At 33.0% G+C, this 25,424-nt stretch overlaps 3 protein-coding genes across 3 annotated transcripts in view; 1 reads left to right on the top strand and 2 right to left on the bottom strand.

Moving 5' to 3' along the window:
• Positions 1 to 97, bottom strand: part of LOC127737803 (neuronal acetylcholine receptor subunit alpha-7-like) — a 78,158-nt gene extending 78,061 nt beyond the window's left edge. Inside the window, exon 1 of the mRNA XM_052248733.1 lies at positions 24 to 97. The gene's annotated coding sequence lies outside the window, so the exon portion shown is untranslated. The remainder of the gene's footprint in view (positions 1 to 23) is intronic.
• LOC127737801 (neuronal acetylcholine receptor subunit alpha-10-like) overlaps positions 1 to 14,343 on the bottom strand; it is a 151,292-nt gene extending 136,949 nt beyond the window's left edge. The window contains exon 1 of the mRNA XM_052248728.1: positions 14,309 to 14,343. The gene's annotated coding sequence lies outside the window, so the exon portion shown is untranslated. The remainder of the gene's footprint in view (positions 1 to 14,308) is intronic.
• LOC127737804 (uncharacterized) lies at positions 12,140 to 25,028 on the top strand. The gene is made up of 10 exons (XM_052248734.1): positions 12,140 to 12,526; positions 15,818 to 15,936; positions 17,179 to 17,259; positions 17,737 to 17,800; positions 18,469 to 18,560; positions 19,334 to 19,452; positions 19,985 to 20,077; positions 23,654 to 23,766; positions 24,034 to 24,111; positions 24,569 to 25,028. Exons 1-10 carry the CDS (start codon positions 12,410 to 12,412, stop codon positions 24,692 to 24,694), a joined length of 1,002 nt encoding a protein of 333 aa, XP_052104694.1. The 5' UTR covers positions 12,140 to 12,409; the 3' UTR covers positions 24,695 to 25,028.
• Positions 25,029 to 25,424: the final 396 nt, after the last annotated feature.

Raw genomic sequence — 25,424 nt, 5'->3', positions numbered from 1 at the left:
TTTTTCAGGCAGTAAAATAGTACATAATGCCATCACTGCTGCTGAATATTGATCTGTTTCCAAACTGTAAAACACTAATATCCGTTTGATATGAACAACGCATAACATTCCATCAGTTTGTAACATATTAAGAAATTAATGATACATGCTTCTACTTATATTAACGGTTTATCTAAGTATCTACACAATACTTGCACAAATGATCTTACCTATCATGAGAAAAAACATCGAAATCATGTGTCACATCTTCAAACTTTTGTGCAGTTTTAAGAATACCATTATGTTACCTTCACTACGTCAAAGCCTCAGACAATAGCATACATATACAATCATATATACCATAAAAAAATATGACAGAATATACATATAATTAAATTTATTATGCAAAAATTATATCTTATAATAATGAAATTTGTCAAATGCAAATTTTTATTTTTAAGTCTCAATATTTGTTTTCAATAAAATTTGAGAAAATGAATGCCATGAATGCATTGGGCACAACAAGTAATTCTCGAATAACTTTCATCAAAAATTAAAATTAAAATCAATTGAATAGTCAATTATACCATTTTTTTTTCAAAAATGGACCCAAAAAGGTAAAAAAAAAAGTAAAAGCATATGATCAAATTTTCCTCAAGAAGTTGGTACCTTTCATTTTTTTCAAATTTGACCTTACATTAAGTCTTTTTAAAGTAGACTTGCATGACCTCAGTAACTATTTATTATTGTTATTGCATAAGTGATATAGAAATTCTTTGGTCGTCACAATAAATCGTTATCTTATTTTAATACATACTTTGAAAAATGCATTATGAAATTTTCAACTTGGGAATCTTTAAATAGTTAAAAGTGTAAATAAGTTTCAGTTCCAATTTGTATAGCTTTCCTGGCAGCACAGTAAAAAATGAATACACAAAAGATTATTTTCTGAGGTGCTTAAAGTTCTTTTCAAAGATAATACTTTCTCAATAGTTCGAGTGATAATACTTTTCGATGCACAGAGCAGACTTTTGAATGATATACTCAAAAATATTTCATTTACTCTTCTTAATAAATTGTGTTTGTGGATGTGTGTGTGTGCTTTATTTGACATTACATTCGTCAGTGTTCTCTGTTGACATGAGAATTAATTCAAATTGATTGTTTAGTGTATTATTTAACATCAATCGACAAACGTGGTATACTGTGGATTGAGGAAAAATTGTATTTTCGTGGATACTTGATTTCGTGGATTTTCCTTAGTCTGCGTACAAGCCTATAGAAAAAATGTACTTCGTTGAACATTTAAATTCGTGATTTACCTCTACCCACGTAATCATTGGTATCCAACGAATAATAATGAATCCACAGTACATATTATTGATAATGAAAGAGAATAATTTAACAATTTGTCATGAATCGATTGATTGAGTGCAAACATTTTGACTACCACCGTAAAACAAGGCTTTTATATCTAGAATAGTCACAAACCGTGGCTTTGCAAAAGATAATCGACATTGTATGTATTTATGCACCACTCAAAGACAAGCGAACTATCCTCGGGTAGCTGAAATTTCCAGATGGCCTTTTATATTGCCGACTATCCGGTATGGGTTTTTCTAATTATTGACGGCCGTACGGTTGCCTATAATTGCTTACATCCACTTCATTTGAACTTTGGTGGATAGTATACGTATCTATGATCCTCCTTTTTCAGAAACGCGAAGAGTTTGTGCTCATCGAAACTACTTCACAACACATTTGTTTTTAAAATGTAACACCTTGATACATAGGCTTTGTACCAAAATGTACACTGAAAAAATAAGAACCCAATACGACAATAATAAACCGATATCATTACCCATACAAATATAATGCTACATATAGGATTTCTTTTTATATATGTAGACCGACTCTAAACTTAATTTTGGACGTCATGTTAATACTGCCATTTTTATGTACTGAATGTTTCAAATAAATGTAAACCGTTCAATTCGGCATAAACTGCAAAGAAGAAGCACTCGCGGGAGTTACTGTAGAGCTAGGTATAGTAGATGTTGTAGTTTGAGGTGTCATAAATTTTGGAAACTTGACGCCTCTCTCCTCCAAAGAAATCTGGATCGGACTTTCCTTTTATTCTTTTGTTCCGCGGTTATCTTTCTGATACTTCTCGGAAAGACCTTCTAATGAAAAGACCTGGCAGCCAAGTCTAAAGCAAAAGGTATAATACCCCGGTAATGCTTATACTAAATTGCAATGTCAGGATAAATTGCCACCATTGCAAGTTGTCTCAAACCAAAACTGCCTACTGGATAATACTTATCTGTGTTTGTGTTAACAGATGTGGAAAAGCTTTGCTGGGCAATGTTACGCACGTATTCTCATCTGTGTTTTTTTTTTCAAGCGCCAAGTTTTGTTTCAGTTTCATAAGGTACTTGCTCACATTTTTGACAGTTGTAGATGCGTCGTAAAATTGCTTTTTCGCGACATCGGGCTTATCAAAATCATTTTAAACCTGTGACCCTTCGCGCATGCCAAGTTCACAATTCCGTTTTGTATGTCCTAGTCTCATGATCATATGACACTGTTCACACTGAGCTTTAGTTTTGCTAACCTTTAAATTCGGATTGGTGCTTTTGTTTTCTTCAAAGACTTGATGTTTTCCTTAGCACTATCAAATTCCACACTTTTACCGTGAACTTCGTCTTCAAGCTCATCCATTAACGACTGGTTTTGAGATCTGCAAACATTCTTCCGTAACTGACACTTACTGTCCGACTGAAGTGCTTCAACGGGATCTCTCCTGGATTCGAATAAGCATTTCGGTTCCATTACATCCCCTTTATCCATTGAAAACCTACTAAATTGGGGAGAGCATTCATCAGAATTTTTAATTTTATCCGTGTCATGTGCGTTCTCTTGGTCTCCTTTATGCATTTAAACGCTTCCTTTATGCAAGTGTCACTGATGGCAATTATCCAGTTGTCCTCAACAAGATATTGAATTCCAAATGTTTCCTTACTAAACTAGGAATCCGCTACTGAATGTCACTTTTTAATTCATCATATGTGCATAGTGTTTCTGAAATATTAATCTTCCCGATTTTCCCAGGCCCATACATTGTTAGAGTTTGTGTCGTGTCCAAGTTCTTTGTTTTGTATCTCTAGATCGTGCATCCAATTTTCGATTTAGTATATTTCCATATATTAGTTTATTTACACTTCATATATGTTTAATAAAATTGAGAATGGAAATGGGGAATGTGTCAAAGAGACAACAACCCGACCACAGAACAGACAACAGCAGAAGGCCACCAACAGGTCTTCAATGCAGCGAGAAATTCCCGCACCCGGAGGCGTCCTTCAGCTGGCCCCTAAACAAATATATATACTAGTTCAGTGATAATGAACGCCATACTAAACTCCAAATTGTACACAAGAAACTAAAATTAAAAATAATACAAGACTAACAAAGGCTAGAGGCTCCTGACTTGGGACAGGCGCAAAAATGCGGCGGGGTTAAACATGTTTATGAGATCTCAACCCTCCCCCTATACCTCTAGCCAATGTAGAAAAGTAAACGCATAACAATACGCACATTAAAATTCAGTTCAAGAGAAGTCCGAGTCTGATGTCAGAAGATGTAACCAAAGAAAATAAACAAAATGACAATAATACATAAATAACAACAGACTACTAGCAGTTAACTGACATGCCAGCTCCAGACTTCAATTAAACTGATTGAAAGATTATGTCTTCATCATATGAATATCAGGCATAATCCTTCCCGTTAGGGGTTTAGTATCATACCATCATAACATATATGAGAAGAACATAACCCGTGTCATGCCAACAACTGGTTTTTAAATAAATGTGTTTAGTGCAGATGCAAAGACCCTATAAGTGAATCAATATCAACGCCAAAATATGCAATCTTTAATGACCTGACAACAGTATCGTAATGTACTGTTATAGATCACAATCATCGTTGTATTATTACCCCCTTTTGAACGATACTACTGGATGAAGATTGTGGTTTTTTTTTTTTATTTCTTTAGCTATACACGTTCCGTATACTAAAGGTATATTGTTCTATTGGGAAAAAGAGGCAGGTATAATTGAAATAATAATTGTCAGGAAATAAAATAAAAATACATTAAAGTATAATCACAATGTCATAATTGTTAAAACACAATTTAAAAAAAGAGGCAGACGAAACCAAGGGATCAAATAATAAGCCTCAAGTCGAAGAAAAAAGAGACACCATTGGCGAGATATAAAATCTACAATTTATAAAAAAAACCCAAAGATTTAGCAATATTAACCCCATCAACAACCAGGGGTATCATCAAGTGCTTAAAAAAGGTAATCATATCTTGCTCACCTAATGATATCCGTCGTGTTGGCAAAAATCTGTTCATTAAATTTTTAAATGCTTGAAATCAGAGTATGTCTATTTATTTTTTTTTAAATGTTAAGACATTTGATGAGTCAGACAAAAATATATTAAAACATATCAACCACTCGAAGTTCATTGATAAAAAGTCATTCCTTTTACTGTTCACGGAAACAAATGTAAATAAAATTGTCAGATGTTTCTTTTTATTCCCGTAAAATCAGTCTGTTTGTCAGTTGGAAATTTCCCGCCCACCGAAAAATTTTAAGCGGATCGAATATGGCAGCAAAGAAAAATAGTTACGGTCGTGAATATTTAACAAGAAAGGATACCGAGTGAGACCTTAGAAGTTTAATTGTACAAGTAAAGAAGCTGGGGCAAACTTTAAAACTGGCGAAGTACTTAGAGGAATTTACGTCAAAATTGCCATCAAATTTATTATCAACAGACAATATCTACCAAATTTTTTGAAAAGTTCTGTCACAGAAGGCTTTATCTCAGAGAAGAGAAGGAACACATTTTGCTTGGCAAAAATAAATAAAAGAATCAGACATTAGATTAATCGAATCTATTAAGAAAGAAAATCCCTCAATTACAGCAAGGGAATTGAAGGACAAGTTGCTTCGTTTTTGCGAATGATAATATCTATATAGATGTGTCCACTATTTATCGCACCATGTCCAGAGATCTTTATTTTACATTTAAAAGCCGTCCGGCCGGAAATAGATTTACACCGGGAAATAGGAGATATAACCAAGCGTATTTAGACTTTTGCCTAACTAAAAGGCCACATCAAATCAATTTCATGACCGAGAGCGGTTTCAGGTTGATCTATGCAAACATAAGCTATGGTCAATCACAAAAATGGAACAGTGTATATATCGAAGAAGGGAGATTTATTCCAGTTGTTTGACTTTAAATGTTTTGATTGGACTTAACTGCGTTCTATACTACAATTTTGTTAACGGTCCATCAAATACATAGCGTTATCTTAATTTTTGGTATGCGGCAAGGTAAACACAGGCCTGTTTTTGGCGACTGATTTTTTTTCCCAATGATAACATAATTGTTGGTAATTGCGCTTTCCACAACCACAAAGCCGAGAGAATCCTTAATTTTATACAAGAACAAGAAGGAGGTTAAGCTAGCTATAAAACCAGGTTCAACCAACCTTTCTTCGGAAAATGCCTGTACAAAGACAGGAATATAACAGTTGTTTTCCATTTGTTCCGTTGGTTGTTGTACCTTAATAGCCCTATATCTCGTATCTAACATAAGCTAAAAGAACTCGTCAAGGAATTTGTTTTTGTCCCGGCTGATAAGGCTGCCAATAATATCATTATTGTTTGACGTAAATTTTACATTGAGGTTCTGCAAAAGGAAATCACGAATTCACCAACATTCCAACTGACTCCATTTTCGGAAAAATGACATCTGTAACAAACATAAACTTTTAGCTACCTCTTTACAAGCAGAATAAATTCAATGAAAGTTCCAACTATGTACTGGCTTCCGAAGCTGCACAAAACACCTTACAAATAAAGATTTATTTCGTCTTCAAGCCATTGTCCCACTTCTAAACTCTCTATTCCACTTACTAGTAAACTTGGTACAATCAAAAATCTGGTAATAAATTGTTCAAATAAGGCCTTTGAAAATAGTGGAATTAATTACTTTTGGAATGTCAAAAATTCGTTGGAAGTACTTGATTAATTGCATGCTTATATTGGTGATTTCGAATCTGTTCAAAGTTTTGATTTTTCTACCCTATATACCACTTTGCCTCATAATCTCATTAAGAAAAAAATCACACATCTAATTAAATGGGCATTTAAAAAGTCAGAATGCGAATATATATGTTCAAACTCTTTTAGGTCATTTTTTAGTAACAACGGACCTTCTTTGATACGATAACTGCACTTGAATTTTTACTAGAAAACATTTTTGTTTGCTATGGAGATTCCGTATATCGTCAAGTTGTGCACCACTTATTGCGGACCTGTTTCTGTTTTGTTACGAGTTACAATTTATGACTAAAATCAGCAAAGACCCATCGAAACAATATCTAATACAAAAATTTAATAACACTTTTAGATATTTGGATGATATATTAGCTCTCAACAATGACGACTTCAGTATGTACACGAACGGGATTTATCCTGCTGAACTGACTTTAAATAAAGTTAATACTGACAATGAACACTGTCCTTTCTTGGATCTTGATATCTATATCTTTAACGGGAAGCTTAATACCAAAATTTACGATAAAAGAGATGATTTTTCATTTCCTATTGTTAATCATCCCATTTTTAGATGATGACGTTCCCTTGTCACCATCTTATGATATCTCAACTTGTTCGATTCGCTTGTGTATGTAACAATGTATTTGATTTTAACGAATGAAATATCTGTGTTACTGAAAAATTATTACACCAGGGTTTTCGATATCACAAACTTGTCAAAACATTTACTAAATTTTATCATCGGTACAAGGACATTATTCGTAAATATGAATCAACATGCAGAGATCTTATACGATCAGGTATTTCACATCCAATCTTTTATGGTAATATTCTATACAAAGCACAAAAATGTCAGTATCACCTCAAAAGCTAATCAAACCTTTAAACAGACTTATTCAGAGGGGATATAGTTACGATACTGTTGTCAGGTCATTTGAGATGGCATATCTTGGAATTAATATTGATTCACTCATAGGGTCTTTGCATCGGAAATAAACACATTTATTCGAAAACCAATTGTTGGCATGATACGGGTTATGTTCTTCTCATATATTTTATGATGTATGATACTAAACCCCTAACGGGAGGGATTGTGCTTGATTTTCATATGATGAAGACATAATCTTTCAATCAGTTTAATTGAGGTCTGGAGCTGGCATGTCAGTAACTGCTAGTAGTCCTTTGTTAATTTTTATCATTATCATTTTGCTTAGTTTCTTCTGTTACCTATTCTGACATCGGACTCGGACTTCTTTTAAACTGAGTTTTACTGTGCGTATTGCTGTGTGTTTGTTTATTCTACATTGGCTAGAGGTATAGGGGAGGGTTGAGATCTCACAAAACATGTTTAACCCCACAGGCATTTTTCGCCTGTCCCAAGTCAGGAGCCTCTGGCCTTTGTTAGTCTTGTATGGTTTTTTTCTAAATTTTAGTTCTATTATATGCTTCGGAGTTTAGCGTGACGTCTATTTTCACTGAAATAGTACACATTTTTGTATAGGGGCCAGCCGGAGCCCGCCTCCGGGTGCGGGATTTTCTCGCTGAGTTGAAGACCCATAGGTGACCTTGGGCTTTTTTTTTGCTCTTTGGTCGGGTTGTTGTCCCTTTGACCTGGGAACAGTATATCTAACAATATATATGTTCCTGCTTTGACACATTCCCCATTTCCATTCTCAATTTTAACGTTCGATTATGTCATTTTGTATGGGCATCCCCCTTTTAGAATTTACCCTCGGGTTCGGTAGTTTTGTTAATAATTTTTTCATATGCAAGGTATTGAGTATGGGTTTCTTCCAGTAAATTCACCCGACCTGAACCCCGTTGAAATGTGCTTTTCAAAACTAAAAACTATTATAACACAAACAAATTTTAAGAAACTTTTTAGCCAAAACCTTAAGTTATTATAGCAGTTATTAAGGCAATTCAGGATATAAACAAGTCCGATAATAAATGGATTTTATAGGAATAATGGATATTTAAATATTTAGCGGTTTTTTGTTTCATTGTAACGGGGAATTTTTATAATAAATTGTTTTGAAGATAGAGTTTGTACATGAATCTATACAAAAAGGAAGTAAGCTTTAATTCTGTATCTGTCTGTCCAAAGTCATGAGCCTGTAATTCAGTGGTTGTCGATTGTTGCTGTATATCATACATGTTTTTCGTTGATTGTTTTGTGCATATATCAGGCCGTTAGTTTTCCGTTTGAATTGTTTTGCATTTGTCATTTCGGGACTTTTTATAGCTTACTATGTTGTATAAAAATAAGGAGATGTGGTATGATTGCCAATGAGACAACTATCCACCAAAGTTCAAATGAAGTGGATGTAAGCAATTATAGGCAACTGTACGGCCTTCAACAATGAGAAAAACCCATACCGTATGGTTGACTATAAAAGGCCCCGACATGAAAAATATGAAACAATTCAAATGAGAAAACTAACGACCTAACTTATAACAAAACAGTTTACGATAAACAAATATAACAGACATGAACCAACGAAAACTACTAAACTACAGGCTCCTGACTTGGCACAGGCACATAAAGAATGTGACGGGGTTAAACATGCTTTTGAGCGCTCAATCCTCTCCTAACCTGGGACAGTGGTGTAACAGTACAACATAAGAACAACTATAAAAATCAGTTGAAAAAGGCTTAACTCATCAGATGGATACAAATAGAAATACATCTAACAAAAACACGAAGTGAACGTGGACGGGTACTTATACATCCCAAAAACAAAATGTCACAAAGTACAGATCTGGGAGTACTCGCAGTTACTGACAGCATGTTCAAAGCCAATAACAACTAATGAAAACAGTCATGTATCTAAGACTAAAATATCAATCAGTACACATCCATCATACAATGGATTTAGTGTAAAGACGTCATTAACAGTCAGAAAAAAACATGACATTATGCAATGCTAAACTATAAGTATCGACAGATAGTAGTACCGTGAAAGAACATATGTGTAATATTTAGTATGGTTTTAATTCACTGATTTAAATACATCGTTGAATAGGTAACCTTTTAGAATAAGTTTATTTAAAGGATTGATAAGTTTACCCGGATCGTATCTAAATTTTCAGGCTCGGTTTACAACATCACCGTAAAATTTAGGATGTGCTATTCCGTTTGAAATAAGTTTTCTACAGGTACAGCCAAACTTGCACACTAAATATTTGTATCTTTTGTGGATCTCCTGTAGTTGCTGATCGCAATACTGGTATTTTGTACCAGTATTGTAACTTTAAAAAAAAACCAGCAATACTGGTACATTACTGATAACCCAGTATTGTTGCCTATACTTTAACATGTTTAAGGTGTATAATAAAAAAAAATGAATTTTAAACAAAATTGGATATTGAAGATCAAAGGTGGATTAAATGAACTTAAAAAGATTAAAGAGGAATATTGTGAAATTAATCAACAACCAGTTAAAAATAATCACACAAATAAACAAGATATTATTGTAATTAACTCATATTATTCCAACAATTATTAATTATATAAAATAATTGCTATTCATTTTATCATATTTCTATGTTTTATTTAATTCAATTTAGGTAAAATAAAATAAAAGCTTATTATCATCTGAGTTATTGTTTAATAAATTCAAGCAAATTATTACACTCTAACATGTCTAACACTCTGAATTCAGTATTTACATGTATGCCAACATATATTTTTTACAGATATTTTAATACATGTAACTATACTAAGATTATATGCATTTGTTGGTCTTTATTTTCTAATTAATCTTTCACAATAAAAAAGATATCAATATCCATTAAACATAAACAGTTGCTTAATAGGGGAACCTGATTATAATCAATTTACCTACATGAATGTTTAGGGTAATTAAAGCAGATGATTCAGAACCATGGGCAACACAATTCGTAGCAGATATATCAACTGGTACAAATACTGTCTAGTACTAGACAAACACTCCATCCACTACGATAGTAAAAGAGCCGTACAAGTGCCATCTGAAGAAGCTGGTCATATTGTTAAGCGTAAGAGAATGTCCACAGAGACTCGAGACTCAATGCCAATACAGAAAGAGGAGGGTTGCAGAAATGCCATCTGAAGAAGAAATAGACAAAACTAATGCTGATGATACAGCAGCTATAACAGCAATGTCAATATAAAATTCACTAAAATATACTATGAGTTTTGGAAAGAGAGCACTAGAGCTGAAAGAAAAGATAGAAGAAAATAAAGAGTTTGTTGAAATGATGGGACAGTACTGTTCCCTTAAGAAAAACAAAACAGAATATTTAAAACTTTCATTGATGACAATCGCAGTGTATCATCATTTAAACATACAATATATATGTCTAATCATTCCTTATAAAATTGTCATGTCATATGTTAATTTCATTATACATATTTACTTGACACCTTTAATAAATTTAAAGATTAATTACCTATATGCATTGTTTATTTAAAAAAAACACATTACTGGTACAATACTGGTATACAATACTGGTACAAAACTTTTATACCAGTATTGTGCACAATACTGGTATAAAAGTTTTGTACCAGTATTGTATACCAGTATTGTACCATACTGGTATAAAAGTTTTGTACCAGTATTGTATACCAGTATTGTACCAGTGCACAATACTGGTATAAAAGTTTTGTACCAGTATTGTATACCAGTATTGTACCAGTATTGTGGGTTTTTTTACGCTCATTAAAATCCAAAACGTCACTACAAACACGAGCATAGCGAACGAGTTTGGATATATAAACATCATGAGACGGTGCCAAAGGAACATCACCGTCCAAAAAGGGAAAGTTAACAATATGGAAAGAAAAATCATCCCTTTTGTCGTAAATTTTTGTGTAGCGTTTCTGGTGTAATACTGAAATATCTAAATCTAAGAAAGGACAGTTATTGCTGTTGATATTAGATTTATTTAAAGTAAGTTCCTTTGGGTAAATTTCAGCAGTATAGTTAGAGAATTCTTGATTATTTAACGAAGAATATATTCAAGATAACGGTAAGTGTTGTTGAATTTATCAATTAAATGGAATTTAGACGGTTCTTTACTGAGTTTGTGTGGGTTTTACTCATAGTTGAAGGCCGTACGGTGACCTATAGTTGTTAACTTCTATGTTATTTGGTGTCTGGTGCAGAGTTGGTTGTCTCATTGGCAATAATACTACATCTCCTCTTATTTTTATAGTGTCGTTTGACACTAGCCTATTCCATTAGCATAATGAGTAGACGTCTTTTAACTTTACAAAAAAATATATCTAACACGCCATACATGAAATAATAACATGAACTGGAATATTTTTCCTAATATTTTCTTGCAAACTTGTAGATTCCTGTTTTTCTATATCTTTAAAACGTCGAACTTGTGAAATGAAACAAAAAAAAACTAGATCTCATTGAGATGGGAGCCATCTCTGTGGGCCCCGCTGTGAATAATGTGCGTTAAAAAAAATGTATCTTACCATAGGACATGGGGTTGTGAACTGAAACCAAAGTTTTTGACCTTGACCTTTGACCTAGGAAGTTGTACATAAATTATGACACACCCTTTGGTGTTGGTTAATATACATGTCAAGTATAAACTTTGAAATCATAACGGTTCTCTAGATATAGAATGGACACAATTTGTTACGGACGGTCGGACGGACAGACAGACGGACGGATAGACGGACGGACGGACAGACTATTTAAATCTATTTCAATTCATGCTGTCCGTCTTACATTTTATAAAAATCTTAAATTAGGTTTTAATTGATTCGAACTCTATATCGCCAAAGGAAGACAAAAACGAATGTTATGCCGCTTTAACAGAATTTCAACGTATAATACATTAATTCAAGTGACATTAAAAATATACTTCCTACCTAACACGAAAAATGTGAACGTGAGTTGTGAAGTTCATTACGATCAAACGTAAATACTGTCTATAATAAATTAACCTTGAGAAAACCTTCTGATGTATGACGAGGTATCAAATACAATAAAAAACAATACAAATTTGCTATGTAGTAAATAAACGTTATCAGTAGAAAATAAAGTATCAAATAAAACATTTTTGTGTATGGTTATATTAACACTGAATTAAAAAATAATCTTTGAGTATAGTGATCAATAGTTTGGTGAAAGCATAACCAGGATGGTCATTTCATACGTCATAAAGATACTTAATATAACTTCATCAATTTGATCAATATTATAGGGAAATCCGTGATCTCTAAAGTACGGCGAAATTTTCACATATGCAAATATTGCCGGAAATATCGTAAAGCATAGACAACAAATATGTATGTTTTAAGAAGCGTTTGTAGATGTGGTTTACACAGCCAGGGATTAATTAAACAAATAACAATGGGGAAACCTGTTTGGAAATCCAAAATGAACTCAGTTTCTTCAATACAGGTAAAGTATAAATATAACTTATACCTCTTTTTGTTTGATTATACACTTAAACGCTTTTTCATAAATGTTAAGCCTGAAACTCGCAACCTAAACCTCTCTTTCTTTCTCTCAATACCAAACAAAAATAAATGGAGAATGGGTCCCCATGGACACAGATGATGCCCCCGCTTGCATACAACATTATAAAGGGACATAACTCAAGAACAATAAAAGTGACGCTACCCAAATTTGTACTTGATTTGAGTTTTGTGGTAATAAGTATTGTGTATAGGTTTCATAATGTTTGGTTGGGGCAAACTTAAGTTACAGAACGGAAACTAAAAATTTTGCAATTTTTCGATTTACAAAGGGGCATAACTCGATAATGATTAAAGTGACGCCATCAAAATTCAACTTGATCTGTGTTTTGTGGTAAAAAGCATTGTGTATAAGTTTCATAACATTTGATTCAGGCAACTTAAGTTAGAGAACGGAAACTAATTTGCATTTTTTCCATTTATAAAGGGGCATAACTCGAGAATGGTTATAGTGATCCCACCAAAATTCAAACGTGATCTGTATTTTGTGGTAATAAGCATTGTGTATAAGTTTCATAACATTTGGTTGAGGCAAACTTAAGTTAGAGAACGGAAACTAAAAATTTTGCAACTTTTCCATTTATAAAGGGGCATAACTGTAGAACGTAAAGGTGACGCCACCAAAATTCAAACTTGATCTGTGTTTTGTGGTAATAAGCATTGTGTATAAGTTTCATAATATTTGGTTGAGACAAACTTAAGTTGAAGAACGGGAACTAAAAATTTTGCAATTTTCCATTTTTAAAGGGGCCTAACTCTAGAACGGTTAAAGTGACGCCACTAAAATTCAAACTTGATCTGTGCTTTGTGGTAATAAGCATTGTGTATAAGTTTCATAATATTTGGTTGAGGCAAACTTAAGTTAGAGAAAGGAACTAAAAATTTTGCAATTTTTCCATTCATCAAGGAGCATAACTCTAGAATGGTTAGAATGACGCTACCAAAATTCAAACTTGATCTGTATTTTGTATTTTGTGGTAATAAGCATTGTGTATAAGTTTTATAACAATTGGTTGAGGCAAACTCAAGTTAGAAAACGGAAACCAATTTTGGGACGTACGTACGTTCAGACGGACAAGGGTAAACCTTAATGCCCCGCTACGGCGGGGGCATAAAAATGCATACCGTATTTCATTTGGATCATGACCTTCTCATCCCTGCTTTTCTCTCTCTTTATATACCAAAACCAAAAATACATTCTGTACTTTATTTGGAACTTGAACTTCTGAGCCGTGCTTTGTCCTTGATATTAGATTGGATATTCGCGTTTTAAAATTGTAATATGTATATGGGCTGTTAAGACGATTCATGCATCTTATCAATAAATTCATCATATACATGTACTAGGCTTAAAATTGTGTACACCAGATGCGCGTTTCGTCTACAAAAAACTCATCAGTGACGCTCTATTAAAAAAAAAATAAAAGGCCAACCTGTTCCATGGGTTAAAAAAAAACCTTAGTATTTAGAAAAAAATCAAAGTTTTGTAAACAATTAATTTATAGTTATAACCATATCAATGATAATTCATGTAAGTCAAAGTACATTTGCACCTTAAATTTAATTCGAATGACTGTGAATCCTTTGTGTTTATTGATTATTGAATAAATACTACAATGAAACACATAAAATGGTTAGCTGTAGCAGAGCATTAAGCCCTCAAAGACATTATAACCTTGGTACGTGAAGAACAATCAATACTTACATGGTGTTTTGCATGTTTACTTTACAGAAATTACGACATAACTAAACTACAATATTGAATGAATGGACTTTAATAAAAAGATATAACTTTTAATATCAATTTACGTAATTTTGAAATGTTATAACCTTATAAGGGCGACAGTGTAGTGTGATCTCTAATATGTATGTACAATATCATAACATGTACAATTAACTGCAACTGAACTACTAATAACTTTCTTCAGACTCGGCAAAGTGTTATGGTACATTGTTTGATCTTAAGCATAAAAGCATGAGTGGGAGAAAAAAAGGAGTAAAGGGCAAAATAAAAACAACCACGAGGCAAACATGAAAACATCCAGAACAAATGAGCTGGTCCTTAACTATTTTTAGACACATGAATGATGAAGAAAATTATAATAACCACCAGAGTAAATGTTGAAAAAAACTATTCAACATATAGAAAAATCAAAAGTCTAGGTACATGTAGCTGCATTTACCAACATACCAAATAAATAGTTGTTAACAGAGCCGTCTGTTTGTCGTCTGTCTGTCTTAAATACAACTTGGGTTCTGGAATTAAATTTCAGGTAAACTATTTAATAAAATTGATTGATTGCCCACTTGCAAATATTTCCTGCATATTCAGGACGAGAGAAAAAATGCACAAATTCAATAGAGAAAATCTACAAAGCGAATCGTAGGGCCAAATTTTTGAATTGCATTGGAAAATGAGGGTATGTTGGATAGTGCGATAGACGAGGCTTCGGATTTGACATCCCCATTCTAAAAGCCTCGGACGTGGCTGTGTAGTTATACAGCCCGTGCACCAAAACGAGGCCTCTCTGTACTGTTGGATGGGATAAGTCTAGGGATAACCGTATTTATATACTCCAGTCAACCCTTGTGGTTTATGTAATTTGACTAGAGTAGACTCATTCAAATAACAGCATGTCTTCATTCAATTTTAATTGCTGATGTGTAAAAGTCTCCCTTCATAGTCAAATAAAGTATCCTCGTCATCAAATGTTTAAGGCCATAAGTCACAATTCCATTATCAGTACCCAACCTAATCGATCTTACTAAAAATATCTATATACTGTAACATATAAAAAAAGCCCTACAAAATTGCGTGGACAGCTTTTTATTTTCGTACATATGTAAGTGCTTCTGTCAAATTTACTTTCACTGTTACAAAGTCAAACGAGATCAGTAATGTATCAATATACAAACAACTACATATTTAAATCAGCATCAGTGTGTTTTTCGTGAGGTTTTAAAAGATGATAATTTGTTAAAAGGGTATGTCAGTTCTAGAGAATCGGAAACTCGTAACTGATAAACAAGTTAGGATTCCCCCCATAAAAAACTTTGAGAGCGAGGGAATTGATTATACTTTTATGGCTTCGACTAAATTGGTTCGAGGCGATGAATGTAAGTATTTTATCTCGTGATAAGAGTAAACTTCAATCTTGTTCCATTTGGGTTGGTATAGAAAATATTAGCTTTTCTTTATTTTAATGTTTTGAAGGGAGTATATGTTCAAGTAAGGAATTTAGCTACAAAGGACGAGGTTGACGAAAACGTGAAGAAATTCAGATCTGGAAATTATGAAACAATCCCAGACCCTCAACGTTTGCAACACTTCAAGTACGTATCTGCAAATCATAAATAAGTAAAAAGTGTCTGGTGCTTGGAAATTTTAAAAGGTGAAAAATTGAATTAAAAGGTTTGTTATGGTTATTGCTCGACCGCGTAATGCAGGTCTGAAGTATAAAATAAGCAGCTGCGCCTACGACCTTCTTGTGGAATTGATGTCAGAATAAAATGAATACTTAAAAGACAACTCGGAAGTTATTAAATGCGTTTGTAGAAAAACTAACGTGAGGATATCATTCGTTGTATGACATTTGTCTTAAATATGATTGTTAAAAAGTCACACAACTCTGGAACGAAAAACCAGAAACTTCCAAAATCAAAAGCAAGCCTGCATTCACAAATCCCAACAACAGTGTAAGGTTTGTAGTAATTAAATCCAAGAATATTATAGCTGTTTCGTGCACGTGACATGTTAAACACTGCTTTAAATCTGACGGTTAAAAGTACCATAACTCTTGAATGACAAATGAAAAAATTCAATATCAAAAGGTAACTTACTTTCACCAATTTCAACAACTGTGTAAAATTTCCAATTAATCTATCCTAGCATACTCAAATCAGGGCACATGTGAAAAGTTTACTTACATCTGAAAATTAACCGTAACAACAGTTCAACATACCAGAAAATTTTCAAAATAAAAAGGGGGTTTCTATTTATTTTGAGTGAAAAGTTTTGAGGAAATCCATCCAAACATACTAGAAATAGTGCGTGATATGTGAAAATGTTCAAGTATTATCAATAAAGTCCGATTACTATGGAATAACAAAAATAAAAATCCTGAAAATTGATGCAAAGTTACTTTGATATATTCTAGTCCTGTGATACAATTTCAGTGAAAAGTAGCACAGCAAAGTTGAGTTATCATTGTACAACATTTTAATAACTATCAAATTTTCCATGAATTAAGTCCTTTAAATCTGGATGACAAAATTTGAAATTATCAAAATCGAAATGGAGCATTCTTCAGTCAATCCTAGTGTAGTTTTAACGAGTGTTGGTGAAAGCAAATTTGAGTCATCGCAAGAAGTGTTGATATGCAGACGGACGGACAGACAACGGTTTACCATAATAACGTCTACGCGAAGTTGGTATACATTTCGTGCCAACTTGCACTAATTAAAGTAAGATGCTTAAAAATATCATACAGGTACTCCTACAAATGATTGAGAAGTAAACTTACATGAACCAAAATTGTTTTTAATCAATCAATAATAATGCTTTTCATTAAATAGAAAAAGCCAAGGAAATGATTCAACAATACCAAAAGATGAAACTCCTCCAATTGGAGCAAATGCGTTGCCTCATCCAATATGGTAAGGTACCAAGATTGATATGCTGTATTATAAATGTGTTACATTAGTATTTGATACATCAGTTTACATGAAAGTGTACATCATTCAAAAAATTCTTTAAAAATCAAAAGTGTACAGCAAATATTCTGGAATGAATTTGCTCAATTTGACAATAAGAATATATGGTATGTATACATTCAAACTTTAGCTAAACTAAAAAACAACGAGTAGCCGGTAAAAAATTTAATCATACGGAAAATCACCATTCCCCCATGCATGCAAATTCGCTTATGCTTACCTTGTCCAAATTGAACAGTGTTTAAAATTGATCTATATTCTCTATTTTCTAAGTATATACCCATACATATATACAAATGTGTGTGTCATAAGCAAAAGCGACACAGACAAAGTAGAAATTACTTTTAAATAATGGGAAAAAAGATTCGGACCGAAAAATTGTCATATCATTCGAATAATTATTAGTTTAATTCCTCATAGGTCTGAGGAAGAAGTCCATAATGTTGAAGTTACACATAAACCTCCAGAGGGTAAAGTTGACAAGGTAAGTATGCAATTGACTAGTATTACAAAACTTTCGAGTTCTGTAAGTTCCAAGATAAAGGCTGTGGACCAATAGATTGTAACAATTATAAAAATTAGATGTGGTATGCTTATATCCGCTTCATTTGGTCTTTGTTGAATTGTTGTCTCTTTGGCAATCCTATAACATTTCCTTTTTTATAGAACATTTCTACCTTATTCCAACATTTGCCCAAGTAAACAAAATCACTCAATACGGAACAATTGACCGAAAGTGCTTCTTCGCACACAACGCATCAACAAAAATGAAGTCAAAACTCTATTTATAGTACATATAGCCAAGATCGAAACAGATTTCTTTTGACTGAGTTCACAGACCTCTCTGTTTTTACGGGAGTAACACGAAAGGTGTCGCATGTGGAGCACGACCTGTTTACCCTTCCGGAGCACCTGAGAATACCCATGCTATTGGTGTGGTTCGTGTTGCTCAGTCTTTAGTGTTTAGTGTTTAATGTTGTATTTTGTTGTTGATTGCCCCGTCCTTAGTATCCTTCGCCTCTCTTTTCTCTCAAAATGTCCATCGTAACTACTCAGTCATTCTCGCTACACCTTTAAAAAAACTAGGTGTGTCTAGGATGTCCGAAAAATAATAAGAGCACAGGAGCATTAAAAGACATTGGTGTTTTGTAGATGGCCTATTATACTGTAAAACTAATGAGAGGAACTTTTGATACACTGAGTGGTTTCAACAGAGGGGAAAGAAACGAACGCAAATGGGTCCTGTGAGTATTCTTATCTGCAAAAGTATTCATTTGCTAATTAAATGAGAGTTTCATTGTTGCTTGCTTGGCATTTATTTCATGCGCATTCAGGACTAGGAACCAGTAACAATTATAATACAATAGAAAAGTACTGGAATATAGGCCGACCGGTATGAAGGGCGGGAAATTTGGACTGCTGCTGAAAAAGTATTTTGGATGGGAGCAGAAATTTAGCCTTTGAACAGGCTCCCTACAGAACGCCAAAAGAGTTGTCGAAAGGTTTTTTTAAGGAGCAGAGAGCGTTGCATTCTCTCTACACGACGCATCGGATTTAACGTCCCCATTCCGACCGAATGTGGCTGCGTATTTATACATCCCAAATAATCGAACGGACGCCTCACTTTGGCAAAGGTTATATCTATGTTAAAAAGAGTTACATAGGATTGAACTTTTTTACAAATACATTTATCATTATTTAGACAACTGAAAACATACAATTGACTCTTTTTAATAGTTAAGAATGTAGTGACAAGTTAGGGTTTTAATGACTTCATGATGTAAGAGGCATTGTGGAAAGACGAATTTGACCGTTGGGAATAGTATACGGACCTTATTAGTACAGAGCATAGTAAAGCCTTGTATCTTACGTGTATGGTTTGTATTGTTATCTGCCTCAATGCATACACATCACTGTCGAACTATATAATTATACGCATATCGACGTAAAAAGTGCGTGTGTTAAAAATACTAACATTGTATGGAAAATGTTTTACAGAACATTTTGTTCATTACAGACGAATATGTTTCCTAGAAACAGTTGCGGGTGTCCCGGGTATGGTGGCCGCCATGTTAAGACATTTAAGTTCTTTAAGACGAATGCAAAGAGATTATGGTTGGATCCATACTCTTCTAGGTAAATGTAATTCATTCTTCTCCTTTGATCGTTAGTGGACAATTGTTTTATATGCAGTCACACAGCATCTCCTTATTATGTATTACTGAGTAACTAGACAAACTTAATAGCTAATGTGTATTCAACTTTCAGCCATAAAATGTCGGTCTCGTAAATTGTCATATAAGTGTATAATTTGTATTGCTCAGGACTGTATTTAGTTTCAAACATATAAGTCATTTGTTTTAATGCTCCATAGTAGTACCATTCCCTCACTCCATGTCATTATTTCCTAGTGTACTTTTTCCAAGTAAGCATAGTTTTCATATAAGTTTCTCCGCTCGTTTTACTGTCAAAAGAAAAGACTGGTCCAAGAGGTGGCATTATAACGTGGGTGCATTGTACAGATTATTCGTAATATGAGCGAATAGTTAGGCAGAAAAGTGAGAGAGCAGTTTTGAATAGGAGCCAATCACATGGTTTGCGTAGAATTCTATCCTTCTAAATGATCAAAATTGAATGTTATTCAAATTAACATCCTTTATTAATTCAGAAGAAGCAGAGAATGAAAGAATGCACCTTATGACAGCATTGCAGCTACGTAGACCAACAAAGATATTTAGATTGGGCGTGGTTGTATCACAGGGTAAATATACTGGTATTCAGTGCTACTTAAGAAGCAATTGCACGATATTTAAAAAATACACGGAAAACAAAAAAAATTAATGGCCGGTCGAGGAAACACTCACAAATGACAAAACAAAAATTAAGCATCCAACCCCCGAAATGAAAGAAAAAAAACAATAATAGAAACTAGGGGCTCTCAAGAGCCTGTGTCGCTGACCTGGACCAATGTGCATCTTCAACAATGGTCACTCTCCAACATTGAAGACTGGAATATAATTCATGACTAAAATCTCTTTTTTTTAATCGTGTATTGTTGATCATTTGCACGTAAAGTTGTCTTTTAGGGAATTAACTCTATAAAAAGTCGTCCAATATTGGCTCATTGGAGATCTTGCCTTGTGAGATGATAGGCAAAAACGCTGTTATAAAATGATAAGCAATAACGTTATTTAAGGTCAATACCTTTTTTTTAAAGTCAACGGACGATTTTGGCCATTCTGACTTATTAGTAGATCTTGTCTTTCTGGACATTTTTTAGTCCCCTACCGACAAAGTCGAAGGGGACTTTAGGTTTGCACTCTGTCCGTCTGTCCATCCGTCAGTCCGGCAACTCAGTTTTCCACACGTTTTTTCTTCGTTCATGAAGATATTGATTTGATATTTGGTATATAGTTTTATCATGACAAGTTACAGATCAAGTTCGAATTTTATTCCGGTCTGATGATTTAGTCCAGAGTTATGGTCCATAAAAAAACTTAATAACTTATGTTAGAGTACTATGTTAACCCATAATATCTGTACAGAGGGAGATAACTCATTTATATGTTATTTTGTATAAACTAATTTTCTGAATGCTACATGTATATATATTAATTGTCGAAATCCGGATATGGTGTACAAAAACCTTTGCACCTTTTGTTTGCGGTATACCATCTTTTCCGCAAGTTTATTGTTTTCTGTTTAGTATTAAATTTATAATTAAGATCCATTTATTACATCGGTGATCCGTTTATTTGGCAATCGCCAATGGCAGTCAGCAGGGTTTAAGAACATTTGTTGTTCGACCTGTTACTCAAATGCGATTTGTTAAAATATACTTTTTCACTTTTTTGGTCTTTTGGAAAATGTTGTTTGTGCTGTATTTAGATCCCTCTTACAAGAAATTTGTTTTGCATGCACACGTATAAAAATTGCGGTTTTTATCCAACGCAATCATAGGTTTGAACGTTGTTTTCAATTTAGACTTGCTTATACTTTTTCGTTTGGGCTTGTATTATATTTGCCTTCGGGTTTATATGATCCGTTCATCCTATTTTGACTCCTCAAAATTCAAGAGTCTACCCGAAATTGAGGTAAATTGTATGGCTTTCCAAATACCGTTTCGATTCCTAACATCACTAAAGAGACATTAATTGTCGAAATCCGGATATGGTGTACAAAAACCTTTGCACCTTTTGTTTGCGGTATACCATCTTTTCCGCAAGTTTATTGTTTTCTGTTTAGTATTAAATTTATAATTAAGATCCATTTATTACATCGGTGATCCGTTTATTTGGCAATCGCCAATGGCAGTCAGCAGGGTTTAAGAACATTTGTTGTTCGACCTGTTACTCAAATGCGATTTGTTAAAATATACTTTTTCACTTTTTTGGTCTTTTGGAAAATGTTGTTTGTGCTGTATTTAGACCCCTCTAACAAGAAATTTGTTTTGCATGCACACGTATAAAAATTGCGGTTTTTATCCAACGCAATCATAGGTTTGAACGTTGTTTTCAATTTAGACTTGTATATATATATATATATATATATATAGAAGTCTATAAAAAGGACCAACCAGCAAATTTACTATGTACCGGATCGTCTAGAATAGACGATACTGTGCAGATAAGGAAAAAAATTATATAAGTCTAGAGATTTGCACAACGATACTAATATAAGATGGTATTATACGAAGATATTGTTAATAAATCGTATTGACAAATATTTCGGCTTAACAAATAGCCTTCTTCAGTGTCAATTATTTTAACAATACTGATTATATGTATAAAAATAGCTCAATACGATTTATTAACAACATCTTCGTATAATACCATCTTATATTAGTATCGTTGTGCAAATCTCTAGACGTTCAAACCTATGATTGCGTTGGATAAAAACCGCAATTTTTATACGTGTGCATGCAAAATATATATATATATATTATTAAGTGAAATCCTTTAATTAGATAATAATCTATTTTTATTATGGTATATATTTCATTACATTACATTGTGTAGATACAAGTTGTTGACATTTTATAGATAAGTTACAAATCTTTATTAGTTTGTGACAAATGAAAGAAAAAATATTTGGAACTATTAATTATATTTGATTGTAATTTGAAATTAGATATACATTGTATTACGTCATATCTAATTTTAGAGAACTATTAATCATATCTAATGTTAGAGTGTTATAGGTTTTCCTCACTTTTTTTCATCATGCTTGAAGATATTGATTGACAATTGGTATACAGTTTTATCATGACAAGTTACAGATCAAGTTTAAATTTTTGTTTCGGTCTGATAATTTTGTGTAGAGTTATGGTCCTTGGACTTGAAAAAATTCACTCATATTCAGTTTTCCACACTGTTTTTAGTCATGCTTGAAGATATTGACTTGATGTTTTCTTTTTGTTTACACCATGACAAGTTATAGAACAAGTTAGCATTTTGTTCCAGTATAATGATTTTTTACCCGGTAGGGGACTATGTATTGCCATGCAATACTCTCAGAATGCTTGTGATATTTAAAGTTACTTTCTATCGGTTATAGTTTTCAAGATAATATTCAAAACCTTTTGGAAACAGTATTTAAAGGGCAATAACTCCTATAAGAAGTCGTCTCACTGTTATGATTTAAAGGGAAAGTAGACAGACTTCAACATTCTGAACAATTCTGTCTCTGTCTTGGACACTATATTTAAACCCAATTACCCCAATAATGATTTTGGCAAAGTTTGTTTAAAATTGGCCCGGTAGTTTCAGAGAACATTTTTGTAAAATTAACGGACGACGAACGCAAATTTTCAAAAATAGTTAAGGACAATTATTTCTATTTAAAAATGATTTTTTTCTATCTTCATAATCTGACAGGTCGATAAATCAAATTTTGACTATTTTCAATGTTAAACCTCTAAGGATGATTTACTAGTTCATGCTCAAAATGACTCTGTACCATGTTCCTAGATACATGCCACTGTCGTAATCTACATACAAACTAGCAGACTGAGTCAATCTTTGATGAAAGCAAACGTTAGTAAGTTTAAATGGATGAATTAAAAAAAAAACATTTGAAGAAATATCGTTACGATATTAGACAAGTTACGTGAGTTACATGATGTATATACATCTAGTTTGTCAAAGTTTTAAAGCTGTACATAAAACTGTATTGCCTACATGTATTACGTTTGCAGTTTGTTGAATTTTATTTATAAAATTAAGCTTCATAAACGGCTTACAAAAAATCAATCATGTTTTTACTTTTTATGTACCAAATCTTAAAAAACTGAATGCAAGACTTTATAAGCATTAAAACAATTATATTTGACTTACAGGTGCTTTTGTTACCATGTTTAGTTTGGCTTATTTAATAAGTCCTAGATTTTGCCACAGATTTGTTGGATACTTGGAAGAAGAAGCAGTAATTACATACACTAAATGTGTGCAGGTAAAATTTACATGTACTTTTTCATCGTAAATGAAAATCTTTGGTCTTCTCTAACCTCATATATAGTTGCCTCAGATATGTTTGGTTTCATCAGTTTTCCCTTCTTTTTATTGTAAAATTTTATGAGAATCAAATGATATTAAAAATCTAACGAAAAAAATACAACTAAATAATAAGGAACAACTTTATTTATAGAAATGTAACGATGCGCAAAAAAATAATGTGTGTGTGTATGTTGTAAAACATTTTTACATGGTCTTCTTGCAGGATATACATCATGGTTCCATGCAACACTGGAAGACACAATCGGCTCCAGAATCTGCTATTACTTACTGGAAATTACCGGTAAGAACTTTTACGCATAGTCATGTCTACCTGTAACAGCATGTAACTTGGTATTATTCTTAATTAAATCCATAAACACAATACATATATAGTCGACATTAGCGGTAGCATTTCCCCAGTCAGATTGTAGAAATGTGCAATCCCATTTTGTGTCATCTGTCAAATTCAATACTTTTAACTTGTGGTGAGAATGTAGCACTCCTCGCCACGGAAAGCAACAAATCAGAGGATGCCGTTTATAACATGTGTTTACTCTTCGAATATCATTTAAAAGTATCTGCTCCTACTCCATGGACACTATTATTAACTGATTTACTGTTACCCTTTTTCATTTCCTTGATCAATATTTTCTGCTAAGAATTAAACATTCAACTATCAATCAATCAACACAACGAAAAGTTTATGAAACGTCATGATCGGTAGGATTTGTTTTTATTATTATTTGCATCTATTTTAGGATAATGCCAAGATGTTAGATGTGATCCTTGCCATTCGTGCAGATGAGGCTCACCACCGGGTGGTCAATCACACACTAGCTTCATTGAAAGAAGATGACTACAATCCATATAAACCAGGAAAATGATAGCTAATACTATTATCGTGTTAAGTTGACCAATAAGATATCCAGACATGTTAGTTCTCGCCATCTGTCATTTTAAGGAAATAAAATGGTTTGAAAAAAGAATTGCCAGCCAGAATGGTTAGTCATGGACCGCTTTAAAAAACAGACAGATTTTTATACAAATGGATTTCAATCGTTTTTCTAATGTCTTTATGGCTTTTTTGTAAAAATACTCGGACTTTTTTCCTCCGTAATCTATGGAATCAAATGTTAACAACTGTCTAGTACTCCAATGTACTGTATCTATATAGACGTTTTATAAATTAAATCATTGTAATAAATGTTTTATAATCAACGTTATGTTAACGTTTTTCATGTATGTCCTGTAAAAACAATGGTTGTATCTGTTGAATTTGATTTTATATGTAAACAATCGTTTCGATAAAAGCCACAGTACGGGAAAGCACTGAATTTTTAAACCCTATCATTTCAATATTGTTTGAAACATGTTTTTTTTTTTGTTATGGGTTATTTGTTTTTATGAAGTTGTAAACAATAAAAAAAAATGAGAAAGATGCTTTCAATAAGACTTGTATAAAAATATAATTTGTACATTATTATAGAAAAAATGCCCAGTCTTAAATGTACCACAAACTGATCAGATTTGTCGTGTGTAGGCGATTGGAGTTAACAATATTACGATATATGTATGTCCGGCTACGGCAATTGTGGACTGGGTGGTCAATTATTT

This window comes from Mytilus californianus, unplaced genomic scaffold, assembly GCF_021869535.1.
Source record: "Mytilus californianus isolate M0D057914Y unplaced genomic scaffold, xbMytCali1.0.p SCAF_4, whole genome shotgun sequence".
In the NCBI taxonomy this organism is placed as follows: domain Eukaryota; kingdom Metazoa; phylum Mollusca; class Bivalvia; order Mytilida; family Mytilidae; genus Mytilus; species Mytilus californianus.
Note: the sequence above shows the minus strand (reverse complement) of the source record. Positions and strands in the feature narration are given on the sequence as shown.

Coding starts and splice junctions, on each gene's coding strand:
- LOC127737804 (XM_052248734.1), top strand. CDS start 12,410: ATGTATGTTTTAAGAAGCGTTTGTAGATGTGGTTTACACAGCCAGGGA. Junction 17,801..18,468: donor CAGAGGGTAAAGTTGACAAG/GTAAGTATGCAA, acceptor GGTGTTTTGTAG/ATGGCCTATTATACTGTAAA. Junction 20,078..23,653: donor GGGCGTGGTTGTATCACAGG/GTAAATATACTG, acceptor TTTGACTTACAG/GTGCTTTTGTTACCATGTTT.